Raw genomic sequence first — 13,428 nt, 5'->3', positions numbered from 1 at the left:
CTTGTTGTGTCTGACAGCATGGCAGTCATACCCTCCTTGTAGTCAACGTAGTCCATGACCACTATAGCACCACCTTTATCGGCAAGTTTAATGATGATACTTTTGTCTTCTTTAAGTGTCCTTAGTGCAATAAACTCATCCGGGCTTAGGTTGGTGTTTGTTTTATTGAAAACATTGTTACGCACATCATGTTTAATTGTTCGTATAAAGCTATCAATAGAGTGGAAATGTCCCGGTGGAAAAAATTTGCTTTTAAGTTTAAATGGTGTCACTGATCTTGTGGAAATTGTTTTGGGTACTGTATGGAAATATTGTTTAATTTTGAGCGTTCTTTCAAATTTAAACATATCAACCTCAAAGTCAAAGTTCTGAAATCTAGCAGTAGGGCAAAAGGAAAGGCCCTTTGATAAAGTCGTAACTCACCATTCACCATAGATCTAGATGAAAGGTTAATTACTGGGCACACCTCACGCCCTGGCGGGAGCTGCATGTCGGCAGGGTGCCGCGGCCTCTTGATGCCCCTCCTGGATCGTCGTCTTCTCTTGAAACTGGAAAATGGGGATTGGGGACCCCTTTTTCTGGAGTCGCTGTCGGTTGATGGATTCTCTGTGGGATGATCGCTATCTGATGTTGCAAAACGATCATTTCTAAATGGTTTTCTGGGGGGCCATGTGTAGAGTCTACGCCTTGGGTGACTGAAACCCTCCTGGTAGTCCTGGTTGAACAATTTGAACTTGTCACGCTTGCCTTGTTTTTGTCTTGCTGTATATGTTGACATCTCACTGTCGAGATTTTGCAATGTATCAGGTTGTTTGTCTTTGTCCTGGATCGATAGTTCCAGTGTGCTTAGCTCTCTGTTGACTTGACATAATTGGACTTTAACCTCTTCAATGACAATCAGCATAAAGTAAAGCGAGTTCTCAGTGGCTACTTTGCACCAACGTTCACCGAACTCACGTTTATGGCGGCCAATTGTGGGCTAATTTTTAATGAGGAATCCAGGTGGTATCTTTTTTGTTCTGTAGTACTCAGAAAGCGTCTGGCCGTGTAGCTCAAGGTCAACTTGTCTCTTCCTTAATCATTTAATTTCACAAAAAAGATTGTCGGCAGTGTCGATTCCGAAAGCTTTACCTTAGTCTTTGGGAAAGAGGATTGTGTCAATTATTTACATCCACTTCTCTGTATGTGGCATATTGATGGAATCAGCGATTAGTTATAGATTGACTATTCCTATTGAAAGAATTCAATTTGGAAAATAAATCAAGCATTAATCAAAGTGTATATGGCCACAATAAGACCTGCAGTAATCATTGACAGCGTGGTCACAGAACTAATGGCGTGCACAGGTGCATACTGCTAGTTATCAGCTGGGCTGTTAAATAGTATTCTGTGGGCATTGTGAGAAGTAACTAAGAATGTTATATCCTTATAGCAGGTATTTGGGGGTCAAAGAAGATTTTACCCACAATGACTGCTGTAAGAACCCCTGGAGGTGTTATAGTTTATTGTTGTCGCTTTGGCTGGCCATCTTGGCTTGTCAGTATATATGAAGAAAATTATAAATGAAGTGCAATAAAAAAAAGTAAATTATTATGCTGAAAAATGTCATTGTATGTATCAATTGTATACAGTTTTTGGAACAAAATATTTTTTGTGAAAAGTTACAGTTTAGAGCATTAGGGTTGCTTTTAAGGATGAGGTTCAGAATCTGGTCTAGGTTCATTTGAGGTTTAGAAATTTAGATCACAGTTTAGTGCATTAGAGCTCCCAGTGCGGTTGAGGTTTAGAGTCTGGTCTGGGTTATTTGAGGTATAGAAGTTAGGTTCCAGTTTACAGTGTTGGGATTACTGGTAAGGTTGAGGTTAAGGGCCTGATCTAGGTTCATTTGAGGTTAGAAATTAGGTTACAGTTTAGAGCATTAGGGATACCTTTAAGGTTGAGCTTAAGAGTCTGGTATAGGTTAATCTGAGGTTTAGAAGTTAGGTTACAGTTTAGAGGGTTAGGGTTACCGGTAAGGTTGAGGTTAATGGTCTGGTTTAGAATAATACAAGGTTTAGAAGTTAGACTACAGTTTGGCGTGTTAGGATTATCGGCAAGGTTGAGGTTAAGGGTCCGATCTAGGTTCCTTTGAGGTTTAGAAGGTAGGTTGCAGTTCAGAACACTAGTGCTACCAGTGTGGTTGAGGTTAAGGGTCTGGTCTAGGTTAATACAAGGTTTAGAATGTAATACCCCATACACACGGTCGGAATTTCCAACAGAAAATGTCCGATGGGAGCTTTTGGTCGGATATCCGACCATGTGTATGCCCCCCATCAGACTTTTTCTGTCGGCATTTCCGACGGACTTAGATAGAGAACATGTTCTAAATTTTTCCGGCGGAAATGCAGACAGAGGTTATCCCATTGGCAAGTCCGACCGTGTGTACACGGCATAAGGGTTATCATTAAGGTTGAGGTGAAGGGTCTGGTTTAGTTTCATTTGAGGTATAGAAGTTAGGCCAGACTTTAGAGCATTAGGGTTACCAGTAAGGTTGAGGTTAAGGGGCTGATCTAGGTTCCCTTAGGGTTTAGAAGTTAGGTTACAGTTTATAGCATTAGGGCCACCAGTAAGGTTTAGGTTAAGGGGCTGGTCTAGGTTAATCTGAGGTTTAGAAGTTAGATTCCAGTTTACAGTGTAAGGGTCACTGGTAGGGTTGAGGTTACGGGTCGGCTCTAGATTTATTTGTTGGTATAGAAGTTAGGTTACAGTTTAGAGCGTTAGGGTTACTGGTAAAGTTGAGTTTAAGGGTCATGGTCTAGGATAATACAAGGTTTAGAAGTTAGACTACAGTTTGGAGTGTTAGGATTACTGGAAAGGTTGAGGTTAAGGGTCCGATCTAGGTTCCTTTGAGGTTTAGAAGGTAAGTTGCAGTTCAGAACTTTAGTGCTACCAGTATGGTTGAGGTTAAGCGTCTGGTCTAAGTTAATACAAGGTTTAGAATGTAAGGGTTTGGAATGTAATGATTACCGCTGGGGTTGAGTTTAAGGTTAGGTTTATTTGAGGTATAGAAGTTAGGCCAGAGTTTAGAGTGTTAGGGTTTTCGGTAAGGTTGAGGTTAAGGGTCTGATCTAGGTTCCCTTGGGGTTTAGAAGTTAGGCTACAGTTTAGAGCGTTAGAGCCACCAGTAAGGTTTAGGTTAAGAGACTGGTCTAGGTTAATCAGAGGTTTAGAAGTTAGATTCCTGTTTACAGTGTTAGGGTTACTGGTAAGGTTGAGGTTACAGGTCTGCTCTAGGTTTATTTGTTGGTATAGAAGTTAGGTTACAGTTTAGGACACTGGAGTTATTGGTAAGGTTTAAGTTAAGGGTCTGGTCTAGGTTAATGTGAGTTTTAGAAGTTGGATTACAGTTTAGAGCTCCAGTGCTACCAGTATGGTTGAGGCTACGGATTTGGTCTAGCTTAATATAAGGTTTAGAAGTTAGGCTACAGTTTGGATTGTTAGGGTTACCAGTGAGGTTGAGGTTAGGGGTCTGGTTTAGGTTCCTTTGAGGTCTAGAAGTCAGGTTCCAGTTTAGAGCATTCGGGTTACCAGTAAGGTCGAGATTAAAGTGGGTATAAAGGCTGAAGGTTTTTTACCTTCATGCATTCTATGCATGAAGGTAAAAAACCTTCTGTGTGCTGTGTCTCTCACAGCCCCCCCCCCCAATGCTCACCTGAGCCCCCTCTCCATCCAGTGATGTTCACGGGAGCCTCGGCTGTCCTGGGTCTCTCTGTGAGTCAATGAGGAGAGAGCAGGGGCAGGGTCGAGCCACAGCTCTATGTGTCATGGGCACATAGAGCGGGCACTTATCAAGGGGGAGGAACCAGGAACGCTGGCCAGGGACCTGGGAAGAGGAGGATCGGGGCTGCTCTGTGCAAAACCATTACAGAGCAAGTAAGTATTTCATGTTTTTTGTTTATGCTGAAGCTTTAATATCACTTTTAGGGTCTGGTCTTGGTTCATTTGAGCTTTCAGTGTCCAGTTAGGAGTAACTATTTGCTCTTCACCAGGCATGTACTGGCCATTGGGACTAAAGGGAGTTTCCCGGTGGGCCGATGGCTCAGTGGGCCGATTTCAGTGACAGTGGACCGCTGCCTCCCTCCGGTCCTCTGTCCCCCCCCCCCCGCAGTGCTCACCTCCTCTCCTTGGCTAGTTATGCAGCGCGCCTGAATACAGACATGATGCTTAGGAGTCAACACTGAGAAGCTCATCATACGATCTGGAAGGAGGGCGGCCTCACTTTCCTGCCTAATCTTGTCCCATTGGGGGGGGGCGCCAAACTGATTCTTTGCCCCAGGTGAAATAATGTCTAGCTTCCCCACTGGTACTGCCTATAAGAGAAATAATGTAGAACGGCTAATGGCTAGTGGGGGAGGGGGGCTTGGGTGGCAAGCCGGCATGGGAGAGACCTGTCAAAGTGGGCCAGTCTGGATGAAGTCCAGGGCCAAATTTTTGTCCCAGTCCAGCCCTGCTCTTCACGTGTGATAGATCAGCATTTCATCATTTAGTATATATTACTCTCTGATGTAGAATCTGATAGAACCCATTGGAAAATGTAAACTTTGTTCTTCAATTGTTCTAGTTGATGAAAGTTGGACTATAAATCAGATGTGGCAGAGTCGGCACCATGGAGGTAAGTGTGTATACAAGTTGAGAGTTGCATCATGGTGGTGTACAGAGATCAGTTCATCCTTTGTTGGAGCCCATCTATACATTCTTCTCATAGTGCTGAAATAAACGTTCCTTTTGGCAATACCTTTAACCTGGGCTGGATTTCTATGAAAAAAAAGAGTAGGCATACATCCAGCGTGATGGCCAAAGCAGCTACCCTCCCCTGCTGTGATCACCTAACCTGACCAAGCATATTATTGCAATGTGGGAACAAGCTTACATGAGATGACCAGGGGAGGACTGGGGGGGTCCATGTTCCCCATGGACAAATACAAGTAATTTACACTCACCGTCAACTTTATTAGGTACACCTTGCTAGTACCTGGTTAGACCCCCTTCATTTTTCAAGGCAAGATTTTGCTCCATAGTGACATCATAGCATCACGCAGTTGCTTCAGATTTGTTGGCTGCCCATCCTTGATGCCCAGGGCCATCTTTAATATTGATTGGACCCTGGGCAAACATTTTCTTGAGCCCCCCCATGCAAATTTTCTCTCCACCCCAACATTCCGAAAAACAAAACACATGTAAACTTATGTATTAAATTGTACTGTAATTGTACTGTCTGCCCTCATGTATAGCGCTGCACAAACTTTCAGTGCTATATAAACCCTGTATAATAATAATGATGATGGGGGGATAGAGGAGTCCAATATAATGGGTGGGGGGGATATCTGAGTGCAGGATGATGGGGGGAGAGATAGGGGAGTCCAGGATGATGGGGGGAAGGGGGAGATAGAGGAGTCCAGGATCACACACAGGGATTGGGAGTGTGTACTGTGAGGTGTTTGTATCATACAGAAAATGATGACTTGCATATCCCCCCCAAGTATGGGCGGCACAGTGGTGTAGTGGGTAGCACTCTCGCCTAGCAGTAAGAAGGGTCACTGGTTCAAGTCCCAACCACGACACTACCTGCTTGGAGTTTGCATGTTCTCCCTGTGCCTGCGTGGGTTTTCTCCGGGTACTCCGGTTTCCTCCCACACTCCAAAGACATGCTGGTAGGTTAATTGGATCCTGTCTAAATTGTCCCTAGTATGTATGAATGTGAGTTAGGGACCTTAGATTGTAAGCTCCTTGAGGGTAGGGACTGATGTGAATGTACAATGTATATGTAAAGCGCTGTGTAAATTGACGGCGCTATATAAGTACCTGAAATAAATAAAATAAAATAAGTAACCATATCCCCCCCCAAGATCACCTCTGCACACAACTTTGCTCACCTCTGCACCCTCATCCACAGCTCACCTCTGTACCCCCCTCCATCTACAGTTCACTTCTGTACCCCCCTCCATCCACAGCTCGCCTCTGTACCCCCCTCCATCCACAGCTCACCTCTGTACCCCCCTCCATCTACAGTTCACCTCTGTACCCTCCTCTATCCACAGGTCACCTCTGTACCCCCTCCATCCACAGCTCGCCTCTGTACCCCCTCCATCTACAGTTCACTTCTGTACCCCCTCTATCCACAGCTCACCTCTGTACCCCCCTCTATCCACAGCTCACCTCTGTACCCCCCCTCCATCCACAGCTTACCTCTGTATCTCCCTCCATCCACAGTTCACCTCTGTACCCCCCTCTATCCACAGCTCGCCTCTGTACCCCCCTTCATCCACAGCTCACCTCTGTACCCCCCTCCATCCACAGCTCACCTCTGTACCCCCCTCCATCCACAGTTCACCTCTGTACCCCCCTCTATCCACAGCTCGCCTCTGTATCCCCCTCCATCAACAGCTCACCTCTGTACCCCCCTCCATCCACAGCTCACCTCTGTACCCCCCTCCATCCACAGTTCACCTCTGTACCCCCCTCTATCCACAGCTCGCCTCTGTATCCCCCTCCATCCACAGCTCCCCTGTGTACCCCCCTCCATCCACAGCTTACCTCTGTACCCCCTCCACCCACAGCTCCCCTCTGTACCCCCCTCCATCCACAGATTGCCTCTGTACCCCCCTCCATCCACAGCTCACCTCAGTACCCCCCTCCATCCACAGCTCACCTCTGTACCCCCTTCATTAACAGCTCACCTCTGTACCCCCCCTCGATCCACAGTTCTCCTCTGTACCCCCCTCCATCCACAGCTCACCTCAGTACCCCCCTTCATTCACAGCTCACCACTGTACCCCCCTCCATCCACAGCTCACCTCAGTACCCCCCTCCATCCACAGCTCACCTCTGTACCCCCCTCCATCCACAGCTCACCTCTGTACCTCCCTCCATCCACAGCTCACCTTTGTACCCCCCTCTATTCACAGCTCACCTCTGTACCCCCCTCGATCCACAGTTCACCTCTGTACCCCCCTCCATCCACAGCTCACTTATGTTATTCCCTCCATCCACAGCTCACTTATGTACCCCCCTCCATCCACAGCTTACCTCTGTACCCCCCTCCATCCACAGTTCACCTCTGTACCCCCCTCCATCCACAGTTCACCTCTGTACCCCCTCCATCTACAGCTTACCTCTGTACCCCCCTCCATCCACAGCTCACCTCTATACCCCCCTCCATCCACAGCTCACCTCTGTACCCCCCTCCATCCACAGCTCACCTCTGTACTCCCTCCATCCACAGCTCACTTATGTACCCCCCTCCATCCACAGCTCACCTCTGTGCCCCCCCATCCACAGCTCACCTCTGTACCCCCCTCCATCCACAGCTCACCTCTATACCCCCCTCCATCCACAGTTCACCTCTGTACCCCCTCCATCCACAGCTCACCTCTATACCCCCCTCCATCCACAGCTCACCTCTGTACCCCCCTCCATCCACAGCTCACCTCTATACCCCCCTCCATCCACAGCTCACCTCTGTACCCCCATCCATCCACAGCTCACCTCAGTACCCCCCTCCATCCACAGTTCACCTCTGTACCCCCCTCCATCCACAGCTCACCTCTGTACCCCCCTCCATCCACAGCTCGCCTCTGTACCCCCCTCCATCCACAACTCACCTCTGTACTCCCCTCCATCCACAGCTCACCTCTGTAACCCCCTCCATCCACAACTCACCTCTGTACCCCCTCCATCCACAGCTCACCTCTGTACCCCCCTCCATCCACAGTTTACCTCTGTACCCCCCTCCATCCACAGCTTGCCTCTGTACCCCCCTCCATCCACAGCTCACTTATGTACCCCCCTCCATCCACAGTTCACCTCTGTACCCCCCTCCATCCACAGCTCACCTCTGTATTCCACGTTCACCTCTGTACTCCCCTCTATCCACAGTTCACCTCTGTACCCCCTCCATCCACAGCTCACCTCTGTACCCCCCCATCCACAGTTCACCTCTGTACCCCCCTCCATCCACAGTTCACCTCTGTACCCCCCTCCATCCACAGCTCACTTATGTACCCCCCTCCATCCACAGCTCACCTCTGCCCCCCCCCATCCACAGCTTACCTCTGTACCCCCCTCCATCCACAGTTCACCTCTGTACTCCCCTCCATCCACAGTTCACCTCTGTACTCCCCTCCATCCACAGTTCACCTCTGTACCCCCCTCCATCCACAGCTCACTTATGTACCCCCCTCCATCCACAGCTCACCTCTGTACCCCCCTCCATCCACAGCTCACCTCTGCCCCCCCCCATCCACAGCTTACCTCTGTACCCCCCTCCATCCACAGCTCGCCTCTGTACCCCCCTCCATCCACAGTTCACCTCTGTACTCCCCTCCATCCACAGTTCACCTCTGTTCTCCCCTCCATCCACAGTTCACCTCTGTACCCCCCCTCCATCCACAGCTCACATCTGTACCCCCCTCCATCCACAGCTCACCTCAGTACCCCCCTCCATCCACAGCTCACCTCTGTACCCCCCTCCACCCACAGCTCGCCTCTGTACCCCCCTCCTTCCACAGCTCACCTCTGCACCCCCTCCATTCACAGTTCACCTCTGTACCTCCCTCCATCCACAGCCCACCACAGTTCACCTCTGTATTCCCTGTTCACGTCTGTACCCCCCTCCATCCACAGCTCACCACAGTTCACCTCTGTATTCCCTGTTCACGTCTGTACCCCCCTCCATCCACAGCTCACCACAGTTCACCTCTGTATTCCACATTCATGTCTGTAACTCCCTCCATCCACAGCTCACTTCTGTATCCCCTGTCTACCTCTGTACCACCCCCCATCCACAGTTCACCTCTGTTTCCCCATCCACGTTCACCTCTGTACCCCCCCCATCCACAGCTCACCTCTGTACCCCTCTATCCACAGCTCACTTCTTTATCCCCTGTCCACCTCAGTACCCCCATCCACATTCACCTCTGTATCCCTTATCCACCTCTGTACCCCCCCCTGTCCACCTCTGTAACCCCTATCCACGTTCACCTCTGTATCCCCCCGTCCACCTCTGTACCTCCATCCATGTTTACCTCTATATCCTGCTGTCCACCTCTGTACCCCTCCATCCATGTTCACCTCTGTATCTCTGTCCACCTCTGTACCCCCCGTCTGCCTCTGCAATCCCCCATTCACGTTCACTTCTGTATTCCTTGTCCACCTCTGTGCCCCCCCATCCACCTCTGTACCCCCATCCACGTTCACCTCTGTATTCCTTGTCCACCTCTGTACCCCTGTACACCCCCGTACACCTCTGTACCCCCCATCCACGTTCACCTCTTTATCCTTCCGTCCACCTCTGTATCCCCCCGTCCACCTCTGTACCCCCCATCCACGTTCACCTCTGTATCTCTGTCCACCTCTATACCCCCCTGTCCACCTCTGCACCCCCCTTCCACGTTCACTTCTGTATCCCTTGTCCACCTCTGTGCCCCCCGTCCACCTCTACCCCCCCATCCACGTTCACCTCTGTATCCTTCCATCCACCTCTGTACCCCCCATCCACGTTCACCTCTGTATCCTTCCATCCACCTCTGTACACCTCCCATGTCCACCTTCAGGCAGCGGTAAGCTGAGTCCTCAGTGTGTCTCTTCTTGCTTCCTGCTAGGCGTCCAATAGCAGCGCCTGTCCTTTCATCCAATCAGGTGAGGGGTATCAGACCCACGCTACCTGATTGGCAGAGAAGCGGTTCAGTGTTAGAAAAGCAAATATTAATTTGCTTTTCAAACACACCTGGGTGGGCTCTGAGCACAATACTCTGTACTCTGAGTCCACCTTTTTTGAAGCCTATTAGAGCCTCTGGCTCTAATCAGGTGCTTCAAAAATACACCAACGCCTCTGTAATTCAGGCGCCCGGCGTCTGAAAAGGGGCCTGGACGCTTGAGTAGCGGGTGGCGGCGGTGGCCATGGATAGATTCATGCAATGTATGAATCTATCCATTCTACATAGAGGGGGTGGCTGGAGAGAGAAGGGGCAGTGCCCGTGCACCCTTAATGGATGGGCCGCCCCTGCCATTGGTGGGCCTGGGACTAGGATGGAGGGTGCCGCCGGAAAGAGGGGAGGGAGACTGGTGAATGTCTGCTGATCTCCCCTTCCTATTACCTTGTTGGGGGCAGTCGCACGCAGTGGGTGGGCCTTGGTGCCTGAGCATCCGAATATTTGAATGCAATAGTGCAAAAACAGCTCAGGCAGCTAACGAGAGCTTTCTGATCATGTGACCGCCATGACAGCCAATCACGGTGGTCACACGACCATAAACCCCACCCCGCCTCCCAGCATTCTAAACCCCTTAAAGGGCCAGCAGATGCCGGCTCCAAGGGGATAAGAACCCAGAAGCATGTAAAATGTCACTTCTGATTTTTGCCGTCACATTGCCTGGCCATGATCTACTCACCATTAGCTTCAATGGAGAGCAGGTGAGACATCAGTGGTCTAAGCCTCCCCCTGATGTCTCATTAAAACAGGGGTCTAAAACTGACGGTCCTCCAGCTGTTGTGAAACTAAAAGTCCCATGAGGCATTGCAAGGCTGACAGTTACAAGTGTAGCAAGGTCCCAGGCCTCCTTTGATCTGATGAGAACCGCCAGGGACAGCTGACATCCTTCTGTATGTTGTGGGTTGTGAGGCATTGTGGGTGAAGAGTAGTTAGTTATAGGGCGCCAGACACTTATTGAATGCAATAGAAAGTTTATTTCTCTTGACAAACTTTTTTGGGGGGAGAGAGGGTTAGGGCCAGGACACCCTTAGGTAGTTGCAATTTTAATTGGCCGACTCCGAGATTTCAATAGGAGGACAGCCATGCAGGGAAAGGCATCCAGCAAGATGCCACAGCTGCATGTGCAGGAATGCTGTCTCCTATGGCAACAACCTTTAACAGTTCCAAACACAAAGCTCAACAATTCCTTCACTTTCACTACAATCACTCCTTGTAGTTCTTCAGCCCACTGAGCTCCCGGTCTCTCACTAGATCCGCTGATTCACTGCTACTGATTCCCTTGAGCTCCTTCAATCTTCACAGTGGTATGTTCCTCAAGTGTCACCCCCACTTCTCTGCTGGGTCTCTAGCTGCTGGGTCCAGATACCTCTCAAGCTTCACCCCGCTGGCCTGCTCGGTCCCTGGATTGACACACAAGTCTGCTCTGCAAGCATCACCTCTGCTGGCTGGTCCCTGACTTGATTCCCACTGAAGTTTCACGATTCTTCACCGCCACCGGTTGGTGAGAATGCTTCTCCGGTACTTGCTTCAGTTACTCACAGTGGTCCCTGGTAATAAGGCGGATATTGCCTTAATGGCGACAGCTTCCCCTCTACCTCCGACCACAACAGGTTCTCCAGCCGACAGAACCGGCACTCTTGGTTGGGCTGCAAACCGCAATCCCAACCCTGCGCTGCTCTCTTGCCCCTGGATAGGCCCAATCTCCGGCCTAGCAGCTGACCCAGACAGCCGTTCAGGTGGCACAGAACACCACCGATCACCTGACCTCACCCGAATATATAGGCTCTCCCAGCAGGCCAAGGGATTCAAGAAAACCCCTGCCCATTGCAATGGCAGCTGGTGAAGTTTTAGGATTTTTTTTTTTTATTATTTATTTCAGGTACTTATATAGCGCCATCAATTTACGCAGCACTTTACATATACATTGTACATTCACATCAGTCCCTACCCTCAAGGAGCTTATAATCTAAGGTCCCTAATTCACATTCATACATACTAGGGACAATTTTAGACAGGATCCAATTAACCTAAAAGCATGTCTTTGGAGTGTGGGAGGAAACCGGAGTACCCGGAGGAAACCCACGCAGGCACAGGGAGAACATGATGGGGGCGCCAGACCCCGCCCTTCTTTTTTGACCCCTCCCACTTGGTGAAAATGGGCGTGGTTTCAGCAAAATAGTGGGCGTTGCTCTAAGGTGGTGTGGTTAGCGTCTGAGATGAACGAGGGATGGAGGGAGAGGGAGGGAGAGAGGGAGGGACAGCAGGCCCAGATCCTACACAACAATATAAATATGTGTATTCTAGAAAGTTTAACAATCAGCAGATAAAGATACTCCAAACACCTGGTGTTAGCACTTCAATCATCCCAGCACCATGACTGTTATGGTGTCAGGATGATTGAAGCACATTATTTCTATTATTATATTGTAATATAAAATGAAATCATTCAACTCACCATAATGCAAAATCAGTGGAAGCCCTGAGTGTGTCACTTGCCATGTTACCTGCCACTAGATGCCATCAGGTGCCCCCAGCCGAGTCTGTCCTTACATCAGTTGCCCCCAGTGAAGTCCCTCCTTACATCAAGTGCCCCAGCGGAGTCCCTCCTTAATCAGGCGCCCCCAGCAGAGTCTCTCCTTACATCAGGTGCCCCGAGCGGAGTCCCTCCTTACATCAGGTGTCCCCAGCGGAGTCTCTCCTTACATCATCTGTGTCCCCATCAGCAGAGTCCCTCCTTACATCTGTGTCCCCGTCAGCTGCATCCCTCCTTACATCTGTGTTGCTGTCAGAGGAGTCCCTCCCTACATCTGTGTCCCCGTCAGCGGAGCCCCTCCTTACATCTGTGTCCCCAGCGGAGCCCCTCCTTATATCTGTTTCCCCAGCAGAGACCCTCCTTACATCTGTGTCCCCAGAGGAGCCCCTCCTTACTTCTGTGTCCCCGGCGGAGCTCCTCCATTCATCTGTGTCCCCAGCGGAGCCCCTCCTTACATCTGTGTCCTCAGCGAAGCCCCTCCTTACATCTGTGTCCCCAGCGGAGCCTTCCATACATCTGTGTCCCCAGCGGAGCCCTTCCTTACATCTGTGTCCCAAGCGGAGCCCCTCCATACATCTGTGTCCCCAGTGGAGTCCCTCCTTACATCTGTGTCCCCAGCGGAGCCCCTCCTTACATCTGTGTCCCCAGCGGAGCCCCTCCTTACATCTGTGTCCCCAGCGGAGCCCCTCCTTACATCTGTGTCCCCAGCGGAGCCCCTCCTTACATCTGTGTCCCCAGCGGAGCCCCTCCTTACATCTGTGTCCCCAGAGGAGCCCCTCCTTGCATCTGTTCCCAGCAGAATCCCTCCTTACATCTGTGTCCCCAGCGGAGCGCCTCCATACATCTGTGCCCCCAGCGGAGTCCCTCCTTACATCTGTGTCCCCAGCGGAGCAGCAGGGTCCTCCTCACATCTGTGTCCCCAGCAGCACAGCACTCCTTCAAGCCACGTCTGTAGCTAGTTCGTGGCTTTCTCCATGTGTTCAGTGGAGAGGGGAGGGGCCTCCCCTCTCCACTGAACACAAGAACACAAGGGGATTAGTCCTCATGGCAGCCATCTTTTTGTAGACCGTCGGAAGTGGCTTTGTTCTCACAATGAGAACAAAGCACCCGGCTGGGCGGATGCTGCTCGGCGCAATGGATTGTGCCGTA

General features: G+C 50.2%; 1 protein-coding gene across 1 annotated transcript in view; it reads left to right on the top strand.

Moving 5' to 3' along the window:
• The window catches only part of LOC141102651 (uncharacterized), an 85,902-nt gene that overhangs the window by 32,100 nt on the left and 40,374 nt on the right, over positions 1–13,428 (top strand). Inside the window, exon 10 of the mRNA XM_073591558.1 lies at positions 4,601–4,651. Within this exon, the coding sequence (XP_073447659.1) occupies positions 4,601–4,651 (51 nt within the window). The remainder of the gene's footprint in view (positions 1–4,600; positions 4,652–13,428) is intronic.

Source organism: Aquarana catesbeiana, linkage group LG07 (genome assembly GCF_042186555.1).
Source record: "Aquarana catesbeiana isolate 2022-GZ linkage group LG07, ASM4218655v1, whole genome shotgun sequence".
Classification (NCBI taxonomy): domain Eukaryota; kingdom Metazoa; phylum Chordata; class Amphibia; order Anura; family Ranidae; genus Aquarana; species Aquarana catesbeiana.
This window is presented reverse-complemented; position numbering and strand designations above follow the sequence as displayed.